Below are 24486 nucleotides of genomic sequence, written 5' to 3'. Positions count from 1 at the left end.
ATGGAATGTTTCTTAAGGGTAATTGACTAAGCCCAGTATTTAATGACATGAGTCATTCTATGGACAGCATTGGGTTTTTTCTTTTTCAGGTAAGTGAAACTTTTTAGCAGTGCCAGCACTGGCTTTTCCTATCATATATTTAAAGTCTCTAGGAAACCAAGGTTTTAAGATGCAGCAACCACATGATCAACAAAATCCATCATAGATAAGCATCAATAGTTAATATTTATTCAGTGGTTCAAAAAGACTAAAATACAAATGATCATATAGGCTTTATACTTTTAAATGGTTTTATATGCCTTTATTACAATTCAGAAAATGCTTAATGCTGGACCTTCAATATGGTTGAATACCCATTTATTCATTGCTTGAATATTCTTTTCCTGCCAAATTTTTATGTGATTAATGATTTGTAGAGTAGTTGATAATATATAAATACTTTCATTAGCACAGACATAACATATTCTCTATCTATATATAATATTTGAAATATTATTTGTGAAATATACTTGAATGACTACTGTGAAATATATAGACATGATGACTCAAGCCCCACGTAAATTGATAATTATCAATGAATGCTGAATAGAAAATATCTATGACCTTTCAATCTAAGAAGTGGTGGCTAATGGGTCTAAACAGCCATAACCATACCAATTGTCTAGAAACTTACGACAATTGGCTTCATCAGAGGCATCACGACAGTCAGCCACCCCATTGCACTTCATATGTTCAGAAATACAGTGCCCGCTATCACACTGAAAATATCCAGGACGGCAGGTCATCATCTCTGAAAAGGAAAGAATGTTATTTCCAAGGTGCCTTGGTATTCTCAGACAAGTTTTAGCTCTGTGGAGGGTAGTAAGTATTCCATCGCATTCCTATCCATACCCAGTGACTGGCTCACAACAAACCCACAACTTGTGGTTAGTGAGTGAATAAACTCTCAAAAGTTACACCTTCCCCATTCAAGATACGGAGATGGAAGTACCAATCTCTCCTCTAGTTAAAATGAGATTTTTAAAACTCTCTTGTGATTTTCCCCTATTATTGATCTAGAATGCCCTAAGGTAATCATACAGCTTAGAAAGTACAGAGAAGAAGGTACTGTAATGCTAAGGTTTCTATATTACCGAAAATACACAAAAGTCATCTTACTCTATAAAACCTTACAAATACACATTGGAAGTCCCCGTTGTTGTTGTTTCATGGCTAAGGCATGTCCAACTCTTTGTGACCCTATGGTCTGCAGCTCGCCAGGCTCCTCTATCCATGGGATTTCCCAAGAAAGAATACCGAATTCCCTACTCCCCTCCAATGTGCTGATCCTAGTACGAGACTGTATGGGAAGCCCCTCAAATCGCTGTAACAGTTACCGCAGTCCCGCTCATCTGAGTTGTCCCCACAGTCATTGGTTTGGTCACAGACCCATCGAGAAGGAATACAGCTCTGATCATCACATCGAAACTCGCTCTCTGTGCATTTCCGGGGGGCTGAAAAGGAAAGCCACATGGCCATTAGAGGGCACCAGGACTCATACACAGTGGGCTGGCCCAAGTGCCCTCTGTGCCCAACCCCCTCCTGTGCCCCAAGTCCCAGACCATCCAACCTGCAAAAATAGACTTTTCACTTCAATTGTAAGTCTGTTTTTAGTCAGTTATAATTGCAGGTGAAACCAGCACCCTGATTCTTTCCACAGCCCATACTTTCTCATTTCCAAAAGGAGACTAAAGTTAGAGTATATTTCATGTTAGTTAATCTGAAATTGATACATATCATAAGGCAATGATGTAAGTCACCTCAAGTTCTTTTTGAAAAAAAAAAAGATGTTGTTGAGTGTAAATAAATTAACAGACAAAAGATATACTTGGGTAAATATTCTTTTCCTAGAGCGTGATTACAATTTGCTAAGAAGATGAAAAGTAGAAATGTACCAGTCAGAAAGCAAGAGATCAGACAGCCATCATCCTACCCTTTGAGGATGAATGGCATTGACAGTTGAGTTACAAAAAGCAGACATCCCCACTCCAATGGCACATGGGAAAGAAGGACCCCGAACACTCACCACAGTTTTCCTCATCAGAGCGGTCTCCACAGTCATTTTGCCCATCACATCTCCAGCGAAGAGGGATGCAGCGGTGATTTGTACACCGAAATTCCCCAGAAGGTTTGCATGTCATCGACTCTGCAAATCACAGTCATTGCAAATACTTCAGAAGCCCATGGTCAAGGAATGCCAAAGTAGTACTGGCTCTCGTGAGACGGTCTCAGGTTTATGCTACCCTAGTCTCGAAACTCCCAGAAAGAGGAATGCCAGCCACATTCACTGTCAATACTCCTCTTTAGGATAGACTGAGCCTATCCTACTATTTGAAACTAAATCCATTTTCTTTTGTAGAAAACAGTTCAAAAAATGATTTGGTCCCTGGCTTGTAATTTGCAACAAAGGCCTGAAAAGGAAAATTAAATGATGCTGCCAGCAAACAAAACATGTCCATTGCATTGTCTCTAGGTGATTAGATTCAGTGTTATTAAAATAACTCATTATCTTTCCTACCTCTCTTCCAACTAAACACAACACGCACTGTTTTTCAGCTAGAGAATATGCCTAATCTTGGAAAATTCCATTAATTCATTTGGCCTTTTGTCCATAGATTCTTTCTATATTGCCAAACACAAAAGATGTGGAAGGTCAGAGAGACATTCGAAATACCAAAACCTCCAAATAAGAAATATTTTGATTATGAAATGTCCTTTTTAGAGATACATATCAAATTTTTTCTCTACCTCCTCCCTCCTATCCATTTCAATCAGTCTATAAGACAAGACAAACTTGTCAAATGTAAATAAGACTTTCCCATTTGTGAGAAATTACACAAATTCCTAATATCTTCACATTTGGGGAAAGATTTCATTTAAGACGATATAAATGAACCTCCAGTACCCCTGTAAAATGCCGGGATCCCTATAAAATCGCTGTAAAATGCAACACGTTATTAGAGGCAAACGAAGGAAGGATGACGTGGGCAATCCAGCCCCGCTGCTGGTAAGCTCTCGCCCCTCCCCCCCACGCCGCGCCGCCTACCACAGTCCTGCTCGTCACTGTTGTCCCTGCAGTCGTCGACGCCGTTGCACACGGCCCACTTCGGGATGCAGCGGTAGTTTGTTTTACAGCTGAATTCCGTATAGTTATCACAGCGATAGGAGGGGCCCACTGAAAAGACAGGACGGAGCAAAGTAAGAACGGAAGTCGTTGTCCTGCCAGGAAACCACAGACACCTTCCACAGTGAGCATGTTATCAACCAACCAGAGTCTGTCTTTTTGGCAGCGGTGTCTCATTTGTGCTTAGTCGCTCAGTCGTGTGACTGACTCTCCGCAGCCCCATGGACTGTAGCCCACCAGGCTTCTCTGTCCATGGAATTTTCCAGGCAAGAATACTGGAGTGGGTTGCCAGTTCCTACTCCAGGGGATCTTCCCAACCCAGGGATCGAACCTGCATCTCTTGCATTGGCAGATGGATTCTTCAGCACTGAGTCACCTGGGAAGCCTGTGTCTCCTTTAGGTGTGATTTGTTCACTCAGAGTAGAAAGACAGAGACCTTAGGTTTTCTCAACACATCATTACAACTCATTTATGTTGTGGTCAGACTGTTGACGGGGGAATGGGGTGGGATGGGGGAAAATGTACCCTGGTACATTTTTTTACTGGGTTTGAAGTTAAAAAAATCACATGAGGTTCAGGTCCCTCATTCACCTTCGCTGTCTCTCACCAGCTTTCTCTGAGGCTCAAAACAGAAGGTGCAAGATAAAAATGTAAGTTCTTTTATCATATTCTGTAGTTAGACATCCCGTGGGCAGAGACCAGGAATCCGCCATTTGAGACCCAGGCATGTGGTTCAAGCTGCAGGCTGAGCATGCAGCTCTCCTCTGCATTCTTGGGGACAGCGAAGAGGGTGCATGCCATAGGGCCGCAGCAGGGCCTATGCACTGTCTCTCCAGCTACACAGAGCTGCTCTCAGGCCGGACGGGCACACGGAACTCACAGCATTCCTGCAAGGGCTCGTCTGAGTAGTCTCCGCAGTCGTTGTCCACGTCACACTTCCATATCTGAGGGATGCAGTGGCCGTTGGCGCACTTGAAGTAGCCAGGCCGGCAGGTCCTGCTGGCACAGTGCGAGCTGTCTTCGTCCGAGTTATCGTCACAGTCGTCCTGCATGTCACACTGCCAGGACTCCGGAATGCAACGTTTGTTGGCGCACTGCCATTCGTAGGGCTCACACTGGTGATGCTCTGCAAGCGGTGGCATTTGGTTATCAGTTTGCAAGCGTTCAGGAACAGAAGCCCCTAATTTACACTAATGGATCCTGTAGAACTCCACTATACTTTCCTTTTAGAGGACTTATGGCCTAATGCACTTATTATTAACCAGTAATGCTACACGGGCAGATAGTCCTTTGACTATTACTGTCCCCTACATTCTTAAAGATCTTTTTCTTGAATGTAACATTAGAGGATGAGGATTGACAGCCTACTAAATTCACTTTCTCCGGTACCTGTTGCCCTAATGGACAATGGTTTTCAAACTATGTGTTTGTTGCTATTGTTGATGTGCTACTTTTGGTTATTTTTTGGGTTTTAGTGGAGTTTTTTTTTTTGAGAGGGTGCTTTTTAAAACTGGAGACATAAATAAATATCACAACTGAGAGTCCCTGTTTAAAATGTGAGAATCCCTGATTTCACCCTCAATATTAGCTCTTAAAGAAGACTCTATATACAGTACACAGCAAAGAACCACCAATAGAGACAACTTATAATGTGGGATGGACTCTGAGTTGTCTTTTTCCTCCCCCAGGATTTTGGACCAGATTTTGATTTGCTATTCAGGAAACCCCCACAGAACCTGATTGCACACGATCAACTACAGAAGCGGGCAAAGAACGTAGAAAGTGATTCCACTCACCACAAAGCACAGGGTCTTCATCCGACCCATCAGGGCAATCCTGACGCAAATTACATAGGGAGTGTGAGTTGGTGCAGTTGCCATCATTGCACTGGAACATTCCTAATGCGCAGAAGCGCTGTGGGCAAGTGATAGGTTCATCGGAACCATCCAAGCAGTCTCTCCGCCCGTCACATTTCCACCAGATAGGAATACACCTGCACAAAGGAAACAGCCTTCTCTTAGCAAAGCAACAGGCAGTGAGAGGAGCAGGCAATGACCATTCGGAGAGAAGAAGGCAAAGCTGAATTTCAAGCAATGATATGCAAGCGTTTTATCACGGCCCAAGAAGAGGATCAGTTCAACCTTGGTTACTGTGGCATAATCTTCAGAGAAAACATAACTAGGTTAGAAAGAACAGGTGTGTTAAGACCCACCATATGCTCAAAAAGTGCTTTGAGCATGATGACCAAATTCCTGCCACAGCCAATAGTGAAGTGTGCATTCTGGGTAACAAATGGATGGTTAGAGCTATCAGTCAGAGGGAGAGATGACATCAGGCTATGGGCTGGGAAGCTGGAGGCGCTCCCATTTGTTGAGAGTCTATGTCGTGATGGGGTATGCTAGATTCTTAATCTAAGATTCTTTACTCAATCATCAAAATAATCTGCCACTGAATCTTAGATGCTATGGTTTGCATAACACCTCCTCTTAATCTCACTCTCTGACTCTGAACCCCTAGTCATCAAGGGCTGTACCCACTGTGAGGGAAATAATCTATGACTGTGTTTCATAACAAATACAAATGATCAAAAATAGATTTGTGTGACCCTCGATCCTCTGGCATAGTTAACTGAGGAGATAGGCCAGCACGTGTTTGAAAAAGATGGGGAATTTCTATCATTCCTAAGGGCTGTTTCTCAGTGTACATTTATGTACATTCTTGACCCTGAGACTTTGGGCAATTCATTAGAATTTTGCTTCCTTGTTACAGATATGAAAATTTGCATGCCTGGGTGTAATTATTTGGTTCCCCAAATGCCTCCTTTCATGGAAGAAATTATCTGAAGTTGGAGACTTCAGACTGAAGTTGGACAGTTGGAGAGAGTCTTGGTGCATCCCAAATGAGCCGTGTTAATTAGCCAAAATCTTGTTCACTAGAAAACTCTTATCCCCAGGGGCCTTGAAGTTCAATGTGTGTCCAAAGGCTGGAGAGGCAGCGGAGATAGGCAGGAGCGAGCCTTACATTTCGCTGTCGGCACACAGGAATTGGGTGCTGGAGCACATGGGCAGGCACTGGGTGTTGGGACCACGCTGGACAGTGTAGAAGTTATCTGGACACTCGCAAGTGAATCCAACACCTCCTTCTTTGATGAGGCAGAGATGAGAACAGCCACCGTTGTTCGTACCACAGGGATTAGGCACTAGTGAAAGAAGGGAGAAAACATATGTTCATTCACTTAAAGCAGGGACGAACGGATTACCTGCCACATAAAACTCATCACCTCTTAGTAAAAAATCATTACCGTAGATACACGCTTTTTCAAAAAGTTCATAAAGAAGACATATGGTAGAGCTGTGTTAGCAACCCTGTTGCTGATACTGATTTATGTGCAGAAGTGAGGCTTACTTACTGCTAGAAAAGTTCCCTGGTGGTCCAGTGGTTAAGACTCCACACTCCCAGTGCAGGGGGCACAGGTTTGATTCTTGTTTAAGGAACTAGATCCCACATTCCATTAAAAAAGAACGTTCTTGGAGAGCAAGTGGGAGGTTTAGCTTACCTCCATGCACCCAGAACATAATAAAGTTTTACTTTCCAACAGATGCTATATTCTCTCCTCCTAAGGATACAGGTAACAGAAGGCAACAGGCAACTTGGCCCAGAATCAAGTTGACAGATAAACTGAACAACATCTATACTAATTTTCTGGGCTGCCACTCAGAGGTATAGATGAATTTGAACTTCTGCTAAATAATATGAAGAATATTACCTTCCAGAAAAAAATAGTTTGCCAGTTCTCATATATCCTAACTTCCAAGTTTATCATATGTTTATGATATGTTTCCTAACTTCCAAGTTTATTAAGACAACATGACCTAGCAGGCCCACAAAATGCACTCTATCCCCAAAGAATATTCCAGAACTTGGCTAGATATCAAATGCAAATAGCCATTTAATAAATTATATTTTATGGTTACTATAACTTTCCTTTAAGCATTTCTTTTAATCATTTCAGTAGATTGATCTTAGTAAAGAAATGATTCTTATAAATACATCCACGTGATTATAATACATCTCTTAGGTATTATAATTTATTGTGGTTATACAGGAAAGTATTTTTCAAAGGTGCTTTCTTAAGTAGGACTGAAATGTTAAGGCAACATATAATAACTGTTGATTTTTATTAAAAAAAAAAAAAACCCAAGATCTTTAAGAATATAGCAGATACTATGAAAAAGAATCATCAGCAGCCTTTTCCAGAAACAGGGGAATAAACTCTATACCTTTAATTTCTATCCCCTCAACTCTCAACATTTGTTTCATAGAAAACATTAACAAGTAACACCATTTCCAGTATAAATTATGATATTAATGATTAAAAAAATAAAAAAAAAACAAGAGCAATGTGTATAAGACCCTAAGGTAACTGTGCAAAAACTTCTGAGTAACTGTGCAAAAACTTCTGAATCAACTACTCACCAATTGGCTGCCTATAAGGATGATAGACACGGATGTCATATGGCCTGTGTGTTACATTCAACAGCGCCACTCTATCTGACCCATTGTATTTGTTTCCCTTCTCAACTGTCTTTGTATTCCAATCTGTCCAATAAATGGTGTCTTCAAAAATGGTAATAGCAAAGGGGTGAGACAGTGTGCCAGTTTCGTATACTGTGTGCCGATGGCGGCCCTCCAAATCAGAGTACCTAGGATCAAAGGAAGAAAGAGTGACTCAATGAAGACCATACCTCTCCTCTAATGCCTTTAAGGATAGAGGAGCTAACAAATCAATGAATATCATGGAATTTGGCTAGGAAATTATGTCAGAATATTGTTACTTTGGGGCTTCCCTGGTGGCTCAGATGGTAAAGAATCCACCTGCAATGTGGGAGACCTGAGTTCGATCCCTGAATTGGGAAGATCCCCTGGAGAAGGGAATGGCAACCCACTCCAGTATTCTGGCCTGGAGAATTCCATGGACTGTTTAGTCCATGGGGTCACAAAGAGTCGGACACGACTGAGTGACTTTCACTTCATTGTTACTTTTATATTTAAAAATCTGGGCGCAGACCCTAAAACTCCCACAAGAGGTGGAATGATCTAGCAACTAAAAAAGTTGATAACATTAGCCATGGGATGTCAGAAATTTTTCCAAAATATCTTAATTTATGAAAACTTAAAGAAGGCATAGGAAAACCAGAGGTCAATCTTCTGGATCTCTGTTGCTAAGACTGCAGACAAATGACCAGAATATAGTCATTATCCATTTCTTTTTAAAAAATTCATAAACCAGAAAGCGGTCTTGATCTCTTCTCTTTCAGTTCTTACATGATCTCTACATAGAGAGCTCAGACACTTTTATGAGTATTTTTTCTCAAGTGAAATTTTTTTCAAGATAAATTTAACAGAATGCCACAATTTTTTAAGATCTTGTTTTTTGCATGCAATAGGCTGTGTATCTGGGTACGAATTCATAAATACCCAGAAGACATCACCATCGTCTAACTACGCCATAATTAGCAATGTCTCTGAAATAAACACATATTGCTTGGCCAAAAATTTGCATTGCCTTTTTCTACAAGGAGTACTCTTCTTTGAACAGTATAATGTTTCCAAGTCTGTTTATCATATATTTGCAAGGGAAGGGCAGAGTAAAGGGATAAGGAAATTAAGATGAATTGAGCACTAGGCTGACTACCATAGGGGAGAGATTACTAGCTGCTTTTTTAGGAGTATAAGAAGTAAAAGCACCAAGACAAAACTGTGATCTGGATGGCTTCAAAGTTCACACTCTTTCTCTTGTACCATGCCTCAGAGCTCAGCGAACTGCCTATAGGCACTTTAGTTAGAAACGACCTCAGAGTGACGTTCATCAAACAGGCCAATTAGAAGCTGCCTAGTCCATGGGGTCACTAAGAGTCGGACACGACTGAACGACTTCACTTTCACTTTTCACTTTCATGCATTGGAGAAGGAAATGGCAACCCACTCCAGTGTTCTTGCCTGGAGAATCCCAGGGACGGGGGAGCCTGGTGGGCTGCCATCTATGGGGTCGCACAGAGTCGGACACGACTGAAGCGACTTAGCAGCAGCAGCAGCAGCAGGAATAATACACTGGCAACACAAACCCTGCTGTTTGGAATGAAGAGTTATGTGGTTTGCTTTATTCTTTTCTATGTACGTACTCAATGTAACCCAGGTGGGCATCTGCCCAGTAGAGTAGATCATTGGTGTAATCAATGGTGAGGCCATTGGGCCACATGATCTTGGTAGAGATAATCAGAGACTTAAGGGTTCCATCCATGCCTACTCTCCCAATGTATGCTCGGTCACCCCAGTCTGCCCAGTAGACGTGCCTGTTGGAGCAAACACAACATGTCAGTCCCTGAAGCCAGAGGAACTCAGTGGCAAAGACACAAGCTTTCTCCAATTAGAGAAACAGAATTTACATCCTACAGAGCATTTCATAAAGGAAAGAGAACTAACAGAAAGAGAACTAACAGAATCTAAAAGGGGATAATGTTTAGGAAATTCTCAGGAATGAACATGATAAACTAGAGATTTCAGTAGGCTTGACATGGAAAGTCCAATAAAGTGAGTTGTTGTTTTCTTAACCATGATTTACTTGCATGCAGCCAAAATATGTAACTTTATAAGTGAAGTGATGTGTCATGGCAAAGAAAATAGCATATGAATATTATTTGAACAAGTCATGCTTCTAGCCATTAAGCCATTTACCAGGTAGAAAAAGCAGAAGACAAATTCCAGCAAGATACTGGCCTTGAGATCACTACGTGAACAGCCTTTTTGGTAACAGAGGTGGAAGAAGGGCGTAAAAGAAGAGCCTGAGATTACAGGAAGACAATACCCATATCGAGGGTGAAGTGCAAGTCCTCTAGGATTCTCAAAGCAGAAGGTGTTGTTGGCATCCACACAGTGCTCAGCCAACTTGCGGCGGTATCGACCATTGAGGTCAGAGACAGAAAGGCAATTCAGGTAGGAATCCACCCAATAGAGCTTTCTGCAGATGGAGAAGCAGGAGTTAGAGCCATTGTACTTGTAAAACAACGTACATTTAGCCACACACTTTCCCATCCAAGCACTTTTCCCCCAGGCAAACAACGACAAGAGGAAAACAGTTGACCCTCCTGCAATGAAGCAAAAAAAGATGCAATAATGTGTGCTTGTTTTCCTATTGCAAGGTGGTGTCAGCTTACAGTAGGGAATTGTGGGGCCACAGAAGGATTTTGGCTTTACTTGCTTCATACAGCAAAAGGCATCTTTCCAGGTAATGATCCAGGCTTCACAGGAGCAAGGAAGCAGAAATGAGAGCAATCAATAAGTATCATGAATTACAGTTTACATGTGGAGTCAAGGAAACTTGTCTCAAGTGCAGCCTTGAGACTGCAAAAGGGAACTCTGAATGCTAGCATCCTTAAGCTAAAGAAAAATTTACCGCCTCCCTGGCCTTGTCCCACTAGGCTGGCAAAATAACTTTCTTAACCTGAGCCAAATTTCATTTAATCAAATCACCAGTCTTAAAGTATCCATAACCTTCCAAAGTTCAACACTCCTAGAATGTCTGATAGTCAATTTCACTGAAATGATTTCTCTTCCAAAAGCTCCAATGTCTCCTTGCTAGAGGTAAACATGATCCAATCATACTAGGTGTCAGAGTAACTGTCAGGACAGTAGTACCTTCTTAGGCTTGTGGATGAGGAAAGGAGTACCCAAAAATGTACAAGCCTTGCTCACTTGGGTGAGTACTGATGACCGAGATGGCCACAATTTTGGATTCTATCACTGTAGAGGGTAATAAGAGCAACAATAATAGTAGCTATCTATTCAATGCCAGGTTTCCCGGGGGGCTCAGTGGTAAAGACTCTTCCTGCCAATGCAGGAGACAAAGGAGACTTGGGTTTGATCCCTGGGTCTGGAAGATCCACTGGAGGAGGAAATGAAAACTCAATCCAGTATACTTACTGGGAAAATCCCAAGACAGAGGAGACTGGTGGGCTATAGTCTATAGGGTTGCAAAGAGTAGGATACAACTTAGTGACTGAACAGGCTCATATTCAGTGCCAGGCCCTGGGCTAAGGGCTAAGATCACAACAACTGCTGGAGTAAGTTCTACTGTTACTCTTGTTTTCTTGATAAGGCTGCTGAGACCCAGAGGGTAATAAGAGCTAGAGCAGGAATTAATTCAAGACTGGCTATACCATAGGGCACTCTACTCTGTGGAGCTTACTGCCAACTCACTAATTCCTCTTTATTCAACAATCAAAACACTGACATGTGAACAGAATATGGAGAAGACACTCCATCCCCAAATAGGGAAAAATTAAGAGGACTGAGAGCCAGTCAAATTTTCCACTGTGAAATTTTGCACTGTGCTTTGAAAAACTAGTATATCAAGTTTAAGGGCTTTGGGAACCAAACATCTTTGAGTTTAGTGTGGACATCTTTATTGATACTGGGAAGATTATTTCAAATTTCCAAGTAATTGTATCTTAGAACTTCCCCTCTAAGCCTAAATGTGACTAGGTTCTATTCTGCCTTGTGTTTTAAGGAATGTTTAATCTGGTTGGAATCTCTCTTGAACATCTGAGGAAATGCTTCATTCGTAAGGTATTTTATCCTACAATCACCCTAGACTTTTTCTCTCCATCTTCCTGACTACCACACATGTATCTAATTCTTTCCCCTGGTCAAGAACATGCCTAGGACAAGAGGAAAGCAGCTAAAGTCCAGGGGAAAATACCATCCTACCAGTTTTGGGGCGAGAGGGCTGAATGACAATATCAAGGTTAAAATATTATCCATCTTTCCCTTCATTGAATCAAAGGACAAGATAAATGGTTAGTTCTGTTCCTGCAAATCGTTAGTTGCTACGCTTTTTGACACCCCACAGAGTCATTATATATAAAATATTTGTATTCACATCAATATTTTATTGATTATTCTGCAGGCAGTTTTGGAGCAGGCAGGCTATTATTCAACTAGAAGTAGGAAGCCAATTCTCCATCCCCCATCTTTACTCTTAAGACGATCAAACAGAAAAGATGTGGAAGCATCCTCTGTGGGTCAAGGGTGACCAAAGCAATAATATTTGCAGCCTAAGTGCATGCAGCTTCCTGTCAGCCACAAAGCCAAGTGTCTGATTCAATAGAGATGTGAAGAAGTGTGATTGAATTGGTAGAGTTGAATTAAAATACCACTGTCTACCATAAAGATGCTCAGAGTTTCAAGTTAGCCATTCTTTAATTTATAACCAGCCCAAGTTGGGAATGACTAGCATTGTAAGTAGCCTGTGAATTCCAGGAAAGCAGGGGCTGTGTCTGTCTTGTTTACCTCCAAACCCCAGTCCCTAGAATAGCACCACACTTAGGCAACAGCTTTAAATGACTGAATGCACCAACCAAAGCATGAATCATCCCTTCACATACCTCCAGTAATAACAGAGCTCTTTCTTCCTTTGTGATGCCCCGCCCCATAAAATTCATATCATAAGTTCTTAAAAATCACTAGATTTTAGATTCTGTGGTATCCCATTTGATTATTAGGTACACAGCAGAAAACAGCAACAACAAAAAACAAAACATGCAGAAGCATTAAAATGTTTCTACCTGGTAACCCAAGTTGGAAAGATCAATTCCCTATTAAGATGAAAGCCTGGCTAGAACACTTTTTAAAACACAAAAACTTGTTAACTTTTAAAAAGCTTTTGTCTTACCTGGTAACCCAGTCGACAGCCAGACTTTCCGCACCAGGTAGATTGTGCTTTAAGACTGTCTCCCTGTTTGTCGTATTCACAAACATTCTCTCAATGACTTTATTCTCTATATCAAGCCAGTACAATCTCTTTTCTACTCGGTCAAAATCCAATGCCACAACATTACCCAGTCCTTGCAAGATGAGGGAGTATAAATGGCCATAGACAGTTAGATTTCTTAAATAGTAACGGTTGCTAAAAATGAGATCAGGCTCGATGTTGCTGTTCTGCCGGCAGGTCTTTCCATCTGGCTCACGGATGTAGCCTGGGGCGCATTTGCAGATGTAAGTGCCAGGTAAGTTCTCACACTTTTGGCTACAGACGAAGGGCGTCTCCTCGCATTCATCAATATCAACACAAGTCCTCTTGTCAGACAACAGCTTGTAACCAGGGTTACAAGAACAATAGAAACTGGTTAAGGTGTCTGTGCAGTTTTGGTTACAACCACTGAGTGTAGGGTCATTGCACTCATTAATGCCTGTAGGTAAAAGACAGTTATCAGAGAACCTAAGTTGTCAGTAATGGACCCACCATAATGGTCAAAAAAGTGCTTGGGGCTGGTGCACTGGGATGACCCAGAGGGATGGTACGGGGAGGGAAGTGGGAGGGGGTTCAGGATGGGGAACACGTGTACACCCGTGGCGGATTCATGTTGATGTATGGCAAAACCAATACAATATTGTAAAGTAATTATCCTCCAATTAAAATAAATTTAAATTAAAAAAAAAAAGTCAGCCTTCCTGCTGGACAGATGCAGTTCTTTTTGTTTGGTTGGGTTTGGGCAGAGCCAAGTTCTTAATGAATCATGCTAAAAAAGACAAATAAACAGGGACAAATAAGAAGGGATTTCTAAAGGCCCCACATTATTCAAAAGTCACTCTTACTCAACTTCCTTCCTTGATCCTTCACCAATGGTTTTAACAACTAATACAACCAGGGTGGGGTTAGGGGCGGGATGGGAGGGGGACTTCCAGTTAAACTCTCCCCTTTAGTCACCTGAGGATGAAAATTAAGAACAGATTAAGGAATGTAGTCATTGCAACAAGTCATTGCAAGATCAGTGCTGTTTGCTCTTAGATATGGATGGCCTTAATTTGTTTATCTCCTATTCTCTATAATGAATGGCTAACTGACTAACTGATTAGTCCAAAAAACGTGTGTGACTGACCTTATAGACCAAGAAATCCTTGCTTTTTGATAGACAAACAACAATAATTTTCTGGCAGTGTGCTACTTAGAGAACCGACTGAAAGGTCCTACTAAGTCAGAAAGGGTTGAGAATCCATGTTCAGTCCCCCTCGTTTCCTTTTCCCTAATCTTCCATTATACTCACCACATCCTTTCTCATCACTGTTGTCTGAGCAGTCAGGGAAGTTGTTACAGACTTTCATCATCTCAATGCAGTTCCCATTGTCACACCTGAACTGATGAGGGGGGCATGTGGTTTCTGGGGTGTGACACAGGTGCTCCAGCTCATCAGAGTTATCTTTACAGTCATTGTCCCCATCACAGACATAAGCCTTATTAATGCAGAGTCCGTTCTGACACGTAAAAAGGGTCTCGTCGCAGGTAGGGTACACACAGCCCCTCTCATCACTGTAGTCACCACAGTCATTGTTCCGGTCACACCTGTGTCATGAGACCCAGTACCACTTAAAATCAGAATATTTCAGGTGAAAATCCAGATCCCCAATTTCTCTCCAAACACATGATGCTGATAGCGTCTGTGTCTCTTAGCAGGGGCACACGCCCACAGTCCGCCTCACCTGCCTCTCTCTGTTGTCAGGCTGACCCTGAGCCACAGCGTGCAGTCCCATTCATCATCCTGCTCACACTGTCACTTTTCTTATAGCAGAAAGAATTGAATGAAGTATTTCTTATGCCCATGCCTCTATTCCAAGTGGCAAACCCTGAGCATCAGCTGCCTCAAGAAAGACTTTTCTTCTAGTGAGCCCACTTCACTCATCTTTCTGATCCTCTGTGCAAGGTCACGTTATGACCTTCATGGACCCCAGGCACTTCTGCTTTCATGGGCCCCTTCCTCCATAAAAATATTTAAAATTATATTTAAGGACTACGTTGGTATAAAGGCATATATATTATTATTTAGTATGTAAATACTTTCTTTGACCTAAAAGTTCTCTTTATTTTTTTTCTTTTGATTTTAAAAGAAGTCCAAACATTTTCAGAGGCCATGAAAAGTATCATGGGCCCCAGCCCTGCCTCATGGACTTTTGAGGTTTGTTAATAAATTTTTTAATCCCCAATTCACCTGAAGTGGTTGGGGATACACAAGCCATTGTTACAGACGAACTCTGTTCCAAAGCAGGATCTTCTGGTGCAATTCTGGTGCTCATCAAGGGCATCAAGGCAATCTGCTTCGCCATCACAAACCCACGATTTAGGGATACACCCTCTGTGTGGACGCACACCAACCTCACAGGCAAACTCAGAACTTGAGCAGTTGCGATTCTCTGAAGCTAAAGCACAAAGAGAATCAGGAATCATATGAGAGCTCATTCCAGCAGTCAAGTTCAGTTTGCATCAGTATTTATCTTGCTTTACGTTACATAATAGTCTGAGGGATGAAAGGAAATGAAGGGAAAATAGGAAGACAAATTACTCTCCCAAATTTTCATTTTAAATGCTTTGGACCTTGAATTTTTTTCAGAAGTAAAAAGTAAAGATAAACACCTCATAATTTAATTTCCATAAAATTAATGTAAGGTCACAGTTTTCCCTTAGGGATATAGAAAACTACTTGCATTTTATTAATTGGATACTAAAAATCCCATACATTTGGTAATTTTTTTTAATTTTATAAAGTATAATCACACAAACACAATGTGAGATAGGCATTTTATGCCAGTTTTATGAGAAAAGTGAAACTCACAATGGTTATCTAGACAGCAAAAAAATCACAGAATTTTCTAAAAAGCTAGGGCTTCTTTCCTAGATACACAGCAAGAGTACTTCTTAATAAGAGTTGACAGACACCATGACACTTTAGGAAAGAGCGAAAATGCTAACATATAATCATGAAACTCTGCAGTATAAAATAGAGATATTTTATCTGAGGGTGAAGAGGAGACAAAAGGAGAGGAGTCTTGAAGAAGAGATATGGGAGAAAAGTACACACTACAGTCCAGATCTGGGCAGCTGCCCACCCATTTCATAGAGGATATGGAGCAACAGGGGCCATCGCCAAAGTCACGGACATGTGAGAATCAAATGCAAAGATCACTGAGTCATTGTTTTTATTATCCTACCATGGAAAGATACTCTAAGACACCTGAATTTAGAGTTCTATGCTCTGTTGGTAATGGGAAATGTTGTTTCATAGTCTGTTCCATAATTCACTTAAAAGAATGACCCCTGCCCCCCGCTTAACAACTCTAGGGTAATGGATAAAACTAGAGGCACAGTTAATTGCAACAGTATTAAAGCTGCTAACTCAGTGGCCAACTGAGCTCTCTTTATCTGTTCTAGAAATGTAGGACATTATTTCCATTACCTAAATGCAACAGAAAAAAAAAAAAACATTAAAATCATTTTTCATCCTTTACAAGCATTTATGTAGATAATATAAAACATTCCTGAGCAGAAAAATAAAGATAACATTCTATCTGCGTACTTTCAATAAAAAAGAACCTGTGTGACAACCATGTTCTCCAAAGACAGAAAAATCAAGCTACTGTTTCCTTGAAACATGACTCCAGAGAGGAATTAATTGTTTGCACTTACTGCAGTTATGTCTTTCATCCTCATCACTCATGTCTCCACAGTCATTATCACCATCACAGACCCACATCATTGGGATGCACCTGTTATTGTCACACTTGAAATAATCACTGGCGCACGTTGACTGAGAAAAATCTGGGAAAAAAACAAAAAAAAGCACTCTTGATGAGAAGAGTCATGTGCAGTCAGGAATCTTGAGAGAAACATACTATAGCAAGGGCTTCCTAGAACACCAATTAGAATTCTTTAATCATATCCCACATGTTAACAAATCAAGTTGTCATATGCCCAAAATCCCAGAGATCCCTCAAAATTAGCCTAAGGCAAAAGAACATTTAATTTTAACTATTAAAATACAGCACAATGATAACAGTAAGGAGAAACGTGAACTTCCACGAGCTGGAAAAATGGAGTATGTATCAATACAGCCTTTGAAAGGCTTTGACACAGGAAACTGACTCCCAGAGATCAAGCCTTCCCACATACGCAGGATGTTCATTCCAGCATTACATCTTACAAGGAAAAAACGGAAACAAGCTAAATGCCCAGCAGTTGGAAAGGGATAAAAACACAAGGAACATCCACACTTTACAGCAATATTCGGCAGTACAAAGATAAGATGGACATGTATTTTCTTTCTTTTATTAATTATTTTTTAATTGAAGGACAATTGCTTTACAGAATTTTGTTGTTTTCTATTACCACATATAAAAGAGACAGCCAATGGGAATGTGCTGTATAACTCAGGGAACTCAAACAGAGGCTCTGTAACAACCTAGAGGGGTGGGGTGGGGAGGGAGATGGCAGGGAGGTTCAAGAGGGAGAGGTGTATTTTCTAACTGATAAGATATTGTTAGGATAAAAAAAAAGTGGGAGGGGAACAGCAGAAAGATATATATAGTAAGATCCCTATATGTCAGGATATACAGATAAAGAATTCACACTTAATAGCAGTTATGTCTGGAGGTGAGGGGATTGTAAGAGGGTGAAAGAATGGGGATTTCACTCTTTTGTATACATCTTATTATTTATTTAAAATAATATCTGTGTATTGGATGTTCACTAAACTTATTGTGATAATCATTTCATGATGTATGTAAATCATTATGTTCTACACTTTAATTTTACACAGTTCTATATGTCAATCTCAATAAAACTAGAAGAAAAAAATATCTCTGTATATTATGAAAATCCATTAATATCAGATTGTGTGTTTACTTCTATTTAAATATGTCAGATAGTTGGTACTAATTGATAATACTAATTGATAATGACTTTGGTTCCCATGGATAAGTTTGGAAACTATTTATTCTTCATATATCTGAACCAATAGTTCATATATTTAAAATAATCTCTAAGACCCTTCTACTCACCTAACAACTACTATTTCTTTTACAGCTCCTTAAAACTCTGTGTGCCCTTTGTTTTCTACAAAACTTTTAGTGTTGGGGAAAAAGAAATTGTCAAGGAGCTTCAAATACCATTCTCTATTAGCCACAGAATTTGAGCCCAAGGAAAAACAGGAATAGAAAATAGCCTGAATTCAGCTGCAAAACTAGGCTAATGGTCTTAAGAAAATACCCCTCCAAAAAAAAGTGATGGTACTTACTACAGTGATATTTATAATATCAGAAAAAATAAAGCAATCTAAATACTTAAAATAGAGGCAGTTAACTCAATGATCATATAGCCACTCAATGGAATATCACACAGCCATTAATCAAGAGTATGAAGATGACAACATGGGTTAGAGAAGTCTCTCTTAACCAGACAGTATACATATTTTAAGCTTCAGGCCATATGTTCTTTTTCACAACTACTTGACACTATAATATAACCAGGGGGTGTGGGTTCGATACCTGGGCAGGGAGCTAAGATCCCACATTCCTCATGGCCAAGAAAAAAGAAAACATAAAACAGAAGCAATACTGTAATGAATTCAATAAAAACTTTTTTTTAATGGTCAATGTCAAAAAAAATCTGTAAAAAAAAAAAAAAGACAAGCATGGCCATAGTTTGCTGACCCACATACAACAATATTGCCAGACCCCCTAAAAAAAGCAATATAGAAGATTGTACATTCAGATTTTTACAATTATGTTTAAAAAATTGTGCATGGATACAGATTAGGATTTGCAAAGGTAAATAGCAGCCTTCAAACACAAGCAACACACAACTGCCTCCAAGAATATAACTAGGTCCTTGGAACATCTCAGGAAGCTCAGATGGCCTTGGGACCCTAACCCCTCAGCTGGTACACAGAGCAGGAAGAAACGTGTGCCCCTTACCTGCCCCCTCGGCATGTACATCATGCTCTCAATAACCTTTAGATCCTCCCATAGTCTTATGGGTGAGAACTCACCCAAATTCAGAAATTCCAATTCAGAGTCAATTACAATTAATTGAGTTCCACAAACCAGGTAGGTAGTAGGTGCATCACCAACTTTTGGTAGATGCAACTCTTTGTTTGCATCAATCAGCAACTTCCATATCCTGCCCAACAATCCACCCAGTGCCCTACATGACCAGGCTTTTAATGAATATCTGCTGAGGGGTATCAGCAAGGAGTGCAAACATTCCCTAGCTAGAACCATAGTTTACATTTGAAGCAGTTGGAAGAGGGGTGCCAGCTGCATCACAATGCTTTCCATGCTGGCTCACTCTCTTACCACAAGTGGGAGGTTCGTCAGAGCCGTCAGAACAGTCTTTTTCATGATCACAATACCAACGTGCAGGAATACAGGGCCCAGAGGTGCAATGGAACTCATCGCTCCCACACGACCGAGTGGCTGCAGTAGGTAAAGAAGAGAAAATCCATGAGCAACACACAAGCTTGCTCCTCACAACCTGCCGATATCTCTGAACTGGGTAGGAGTTGCCAAGACAGGAAGACTGAGGCATGAGTTTTTATAGAAGTTTTCCATCCAGAGGAAAGAACATGGGAGAGCAATACTTCTCCAGTCTCCTAAATTTCAGAGATTCAGAAAATGAATTGCACTTATTAGAAATACCAAAAAGACTATTTTTTGATACATGAAATCAAATTATAGATAAAAGAAAACATGGTTCTATGTTTTCTGCCGTAACACAAAATAAATTCTACTGAAAAGAAAAAAACAACAAAATAACCAAATCACTCTATACACAACCTTTTAAGCCATATTAGACCATGATTCTAGAGAATTATCAAAGTTTTGCTCTTATTCATCCTTGCAACTTATTTGAGTAAATGATTCTGCCTATGTGTAAACTTTTCTCATATAACCTGAGGTTATGGTCTGATATGTTTTCTAGATTTTCTATTTCCTCTTGTGGCTGTTTTTACAACTGATTCCTACTCTTGGATTGTAACCTGGCCTGGTAACCATTCCTAAATTCTTAAAGGATGCATCTATTTACACTAATAGTTTCAAAGTTATTGAACTTAAGAATTTGAGCTATAAATATAAGAAATTATTTGATTGAACCAAACAACTAAATATTAAGGTTTCTGAAAGTCAAACATATGAAAAAGACAAAAATTCTTTCAGTTACTAATGGTTGTTATAAACGTATTGAGAATAAATATGAGGGCTTATTTTGCAAATACTGCCTGTAGTTCCTGAAGATGAAAGACCTTTAATTATAGGAGGTTATGCATTATAGTTGATCCCTGGAAGAAATATTTGGAGTCAGGCATCCAGCCAGGGAACAGAGAGAAGGGACTTCTTATGCCCCTCCAATTACATCCTAAATAACTGCCTGCTGTATCTATTTACACAGAGAAGGCAATGGCACCCCACTCCAGTACTCTTGCCTGGAAAATCCCATGGACGGAGGAGCCTGGTGGGCTGCAGTCCATGGGGTCGCTAAGAGTCGGACACGACTGAGCAACTTCACTTTCACTTTTCACTTTCATGCACTGGAGAAGGAAATGGCAACCCACTCCAGTGTTCTTGCCTGGAGAATCCCAGGGACGGGGGAGCCAGGTGGGCTGCCGTCTATGGGGTCGCACAGAGTCGGACATGACTGAAGCGACTTAGCAGCAGCAGCAGCAGCAGTATCTATTTATAAGGTCCACTTGAGAGGACAAATTGAAATTAGCCGAAACACAGAAGCCATGTGTCTGTATTAGCTCAAGACATGCATGCCTGGAACCACAAAAGGTTTATCTTACCACAGAAAAGGGGGTTTTCATCACTCATATCTCCACAATCGTTGTCTCCATCACACAAGAAAGAACGTGGAATACAAATCGTTGAATTCGTACACTTTACATATCCAGGATGGCACGTGCGTTCAGCTTGAAAAAGACAACCAGAAAAACAATTTGGAACATATTCATCACGTGTACGTCATATATGTCCATGCTAACCTATCTACTACACAAACCAGCAGAAGGGAAACTATCAGAGAGGCATAACTCATGACAGTTATGTGATGCCATATAGTCTCTAGTAAAAAGAGCATTTCCTATTTTCATTATTTAACAGCATCACCAAGACTTCCCAGTCTCCTCACTCCCCATACAATGGAGTAACATGAATGAAGAAGATCTCTATATATTGATAAGGAAAGATGGCATGAGCTCCAGGATGCATTAACAGCAGGAAAGCAAAACACTAGGCTATCTTTTGTGTATGAAAACTGATAACTGTGTGTGTCCAGCAAGAAAGAAATGCTTACATTTAAAACAAAAATGAAAAGATAAACTAACGAAAATTGTCACTCCTATGAACAGATTGAGAATAGTATGGAGGGAACAGGGTGGAGAGGGCAAGCATGAAGGACGTCTGTGAGTGTACCTTGTCATACAATTTTTACATGACTATGAATCCATGCACATTATTTTCTATAATTGAACACAATGAAATAAAAATGGATAAAGAAAAGCAATTTCCAAAATTTGGAAATAGTAACAAATGACTGCATATTTCTAATGGGAAATAATCTAAGAACAAGAAGGACATAAAATGTTTAATTACATTTGTATGGTTACTTTTCAGAGAAGGCAATGGCATCCCACTCCAGTACTCTTGCCTGGAAAATCCCATGGACGGAGGAGCCTGGTAGGCTGCAATCCATGGGGTCGTTAAGAGTCGGACATGACTGAGCAACTTCACTTTCACTTTTCACTTTCATGCATTGGAGAAGGAAATGGCAACCCACTCCAGCGTTCTTGCCTGGAGAATCCCAGGGACGGGGGAGCCTGGTGGGCTGCCGTCTATGGGGTCATACAGAGTCGGACACGACTGAAGTGACTTAGCATAGCATAGCATGGTTATTTTGAAAGTATTCTAAAATAAAGCAAATAAGTGACTATGTCACCTATTACAAACTAAGATTTTAAGTGTAAGAGATGTGATTATAAAATCTAAAAGGTAAAAACATGTTTATCTTAAATTAAAATGGAAAATACCAATATCATTTTTTTTCCCTTTAGAACTGTATTTCCTAGTCCTGTCCACTAAAAAGGCCTAGAAGCAATAAAGGCCAAATAGGAATAGGTAACCCAACACTGTGGTAATTTTAATTTTTTTTAAAGTCTATTAAATTACAATATTGCTTCTGTTTTATGTGTTGGTCTTTTGCCCATGAGGTATGTGGGATCTTTGTTCCCCAACTAGAGACGGAATCCATACCCTCTGTGTTGGAAGTCTTAACCACTGGACTTCCAGGGAAGTCCCAGTAATTTTTAAATACCACACACAAAAGGAATGAGACAAATTCCAGGTCTGAGACAAGAAATGCACAAGCCTGAAATGTACTATGGAAGATCGAATAGGATCAAGTCAAAATAAAAAAGGATCCAACTTAGCAGGATTCCCGCTGCCAAAAATAGGACAATTAAGCACCAAAAGCAGTAAGTTACTTCATCTCATTAAAACTCAAATATGTAAAAATCCATGAGTTTAATACAATAATAAAAACAAAACAAAGCCAAAGCTTAATGCTCACTGGTCACCAACTTACTACTCTGAAAACTGAAAAGGGAAAGAAAGAATCAAACATTTCCTCTGCAGAATTGTATTTCAGAGTAACAAAATAGCTGATAAGGGAAATTTCTTCTTTAGAGAACTTGAGCTAATAACTGTGGATGGAATAGTAAAAATTTTAAATACCTGATTTATAACCCTTAAAATAATAATAAATTCATGGAACAACCATCCATGGTTAAAAACCACTGGGTGAACAATTGATGGGAACTTCCTAAAGGGAAGATTCAAACTGACTTCTAAATTAATATCGTCCTCACTTAAAGTGGAATAATCAAGCATTATATGCTTCATGATGTGATATAACAAGAAATAGACAGCTCCACCTATGATGTGTTCTTGCCCAAAGAACTAAGTCTAATGTAATCAAAGGTCTGGGTCTCAATTCCAACCTAAATCAATGTGTAGACTTTGAATCCTGATGTGAACAGATGAACTGGTGACATTTTGGGGCTAAGCGATAAAATTTGAATATGGACTTAGTACTAGAGGACATTAAGTAAGTATTGTTGACTTTGTTAAGCATAATGCTAGAATAGTAGTTCTTTTTCAAAATATATATTACCATGTATAAAACAGATAACTAGTGGGAGCTCAGCCTGGTACTCTGTGAAGACCTAGAGGGATGAGATGAGGTGGGAAGGGAGCGAGGCTCAAGGAGGGGGTATATGTATACTTATGGCTGATTCACCTTGTTGTATGGCAGAAACCAACATAACACTGTAAAGCAGAACAAATGTCTTTATCAGTGACATGTGTTTCTGGAAGTTGCTTTCAAATACTCAGGAAAAAAGTTGGAGGCATGGATGAAACATATTGACCACTTGTTAAAAAAAAACAAACAACAAAAAGGCAGGGGTGCATGCTCTGGATGTCACCCAGTCATGTCTGGATCTTTGTGACCCCAGGACTGTAGCCCACCAGGCTCCTCTGTCCATAGGATTATCCAGGCAATAATACTGGCACACCCAAATAAATATTGTGTGTAACCGCATACAAAGACAGCAGAACATGTAGATATACCCAAACTGAAAATGCATTATTGCTCATACTCTGTGCTACTGTTTTCTCAAGATGCTAAACTGTAAGTTCCAGGAATTTGGGAAAAGCAACTCACTAAAAAGCAATTTATCAAATCATTTCAGTCAACACTGTACTACATAGCTCTGTGCATAACAAACATTAACCACACACATTAATCAATTAATTTTGTCAGTAATCATTGGTAAAGCTTCACAATAATCAGAAACACAAACCAAATAAAATATTGAAGGTGAAAATAGTCAAAGATCGTATGAATAAATCAAATATTAGGTACAATTATTTTTAAAAATCACTAGTAGACATGTAAAATGAAATGTATGTTTTAGATGAATATTGTCGGTTCTTTCTCAGAAATGCATCGTCTTTACATCACCCAGGCTCTGAGAGTTCGAGGCTCCAAAGCCCATTAAGAACTTAAGGTGAACTTACGGCAGTTTTTCTCGTCTGAAGCACTGTTGTCAAGGCAGTTGTCTACCCCATCGCAGACTAATTCAGAAGGGATGCACCTTCCGTTACTGCAAGTAAATTCTGTTCTGTTACAAGCCCTGAAGTGGCACCCGGCCTCATCGCTGTTGTCGCCACAGTCATTGTAGTGGTCACAGCGATCACTGTATGGCACACACCGCCCGTTGGCGCAGGTGAAGCTTGTCGAAGGGCAGCTGTGGAACGCTGAGAGGAGGGGGAAAAATATTGAAAAAAACATTGAAGAAGCTCGCGGATTAATGCATCATCCCGTTTTCTAAAAAGATACAATGAAGTAAAATAAGACACTTTGAGTTGACCTTCCAAGGCAA

The 24486-nt window shown here is 40.2% G+C and overlaps 1 protein-coding gene across 1 annotated transcript in view; it reads right to left on the bottom strand.

Annotated features, from left to right (window-relative positions):
• LRP2 (LDL receptor related protein 2) overlaps positions 1 to 24486 on the bottom strand; it is a 176519-nt gene that overhangs the window by 30044 nt on the left and 121989 nt on the right. Inside the window, exons 44-60 of the mRNA XM_061435989.1 lie at positions 24122 to 24361; positions 20830 to 20955; positions 19343 to 19462; positions 16677 to 16808; positions 15205 to 15412; positions 14266 to 14561; positions 12894 to 13410; positions 10029 to 10181; positions 9346 to 9516; positions 7640 to 7866; positions 6185 to 6362; positions 4960 to 5156; positions 4044 to 4289; positions 3086 to 3214; positions 2066 to 2185; positions 1377 to 1493; positions 674 to 790 (exon numbers count right to left, since the gene is read on the bottom strand). Coding sequence (XP_061291973.1) covers positions 674 to 790; positions 1377 to 1493; positions 2066 to 2185; positions 3086 to 3214; positions 4044 to 4289; positions 4960 to 5156; positions 6185 to 6362; positions 7640 to 7866; positions 9346 to 9516; positions 10029 to 10181; positions 12894 to 13410; positions 14266 to 14561; positions 15205 to 15412; positions 16677 to 16808; positions 19343 to 19462; positions 20830 to 20955; positions 24122 to 24361 — 3294 coding nt within the window. The remainder of the gene's footprint in view (positions 1 to 673; positions 791 to 1376; positions 1494 to 2065; positions 2186 to 3085; positions 3215 to 4043; positions 4290 to 4959; positions 5157 to 6184; positions 6363 to 7639; positions 7867 to 9345; positions 9517 to 10028; positions 10182 to 12893; positions 13411 to 14265; positions 14562 to 15204; positions 15413 to 16676; positions 16809 to 19342; positions 19463 to 20829; positions 20956 to 24121; positions 24362 to 24486) is intronic.

The sequence above is a fragment of the Bos javanicus genome, chromosome 2, assembly GCF_032452875.1.
Source record: "Bos javanicus breed banteng chromosome 2, ARS-OSU_banteng_1.0, whole genome shotgun sequence".
Lineage (NCBI taxonomy): Eukaryota > Metazoa > Chordata > Mammalia > Artiodactyla > Bovidae > Bos > Bos javanicus.
This window is presented reverse-complemented; position numbering and strand designations above follow the sequence as displayed.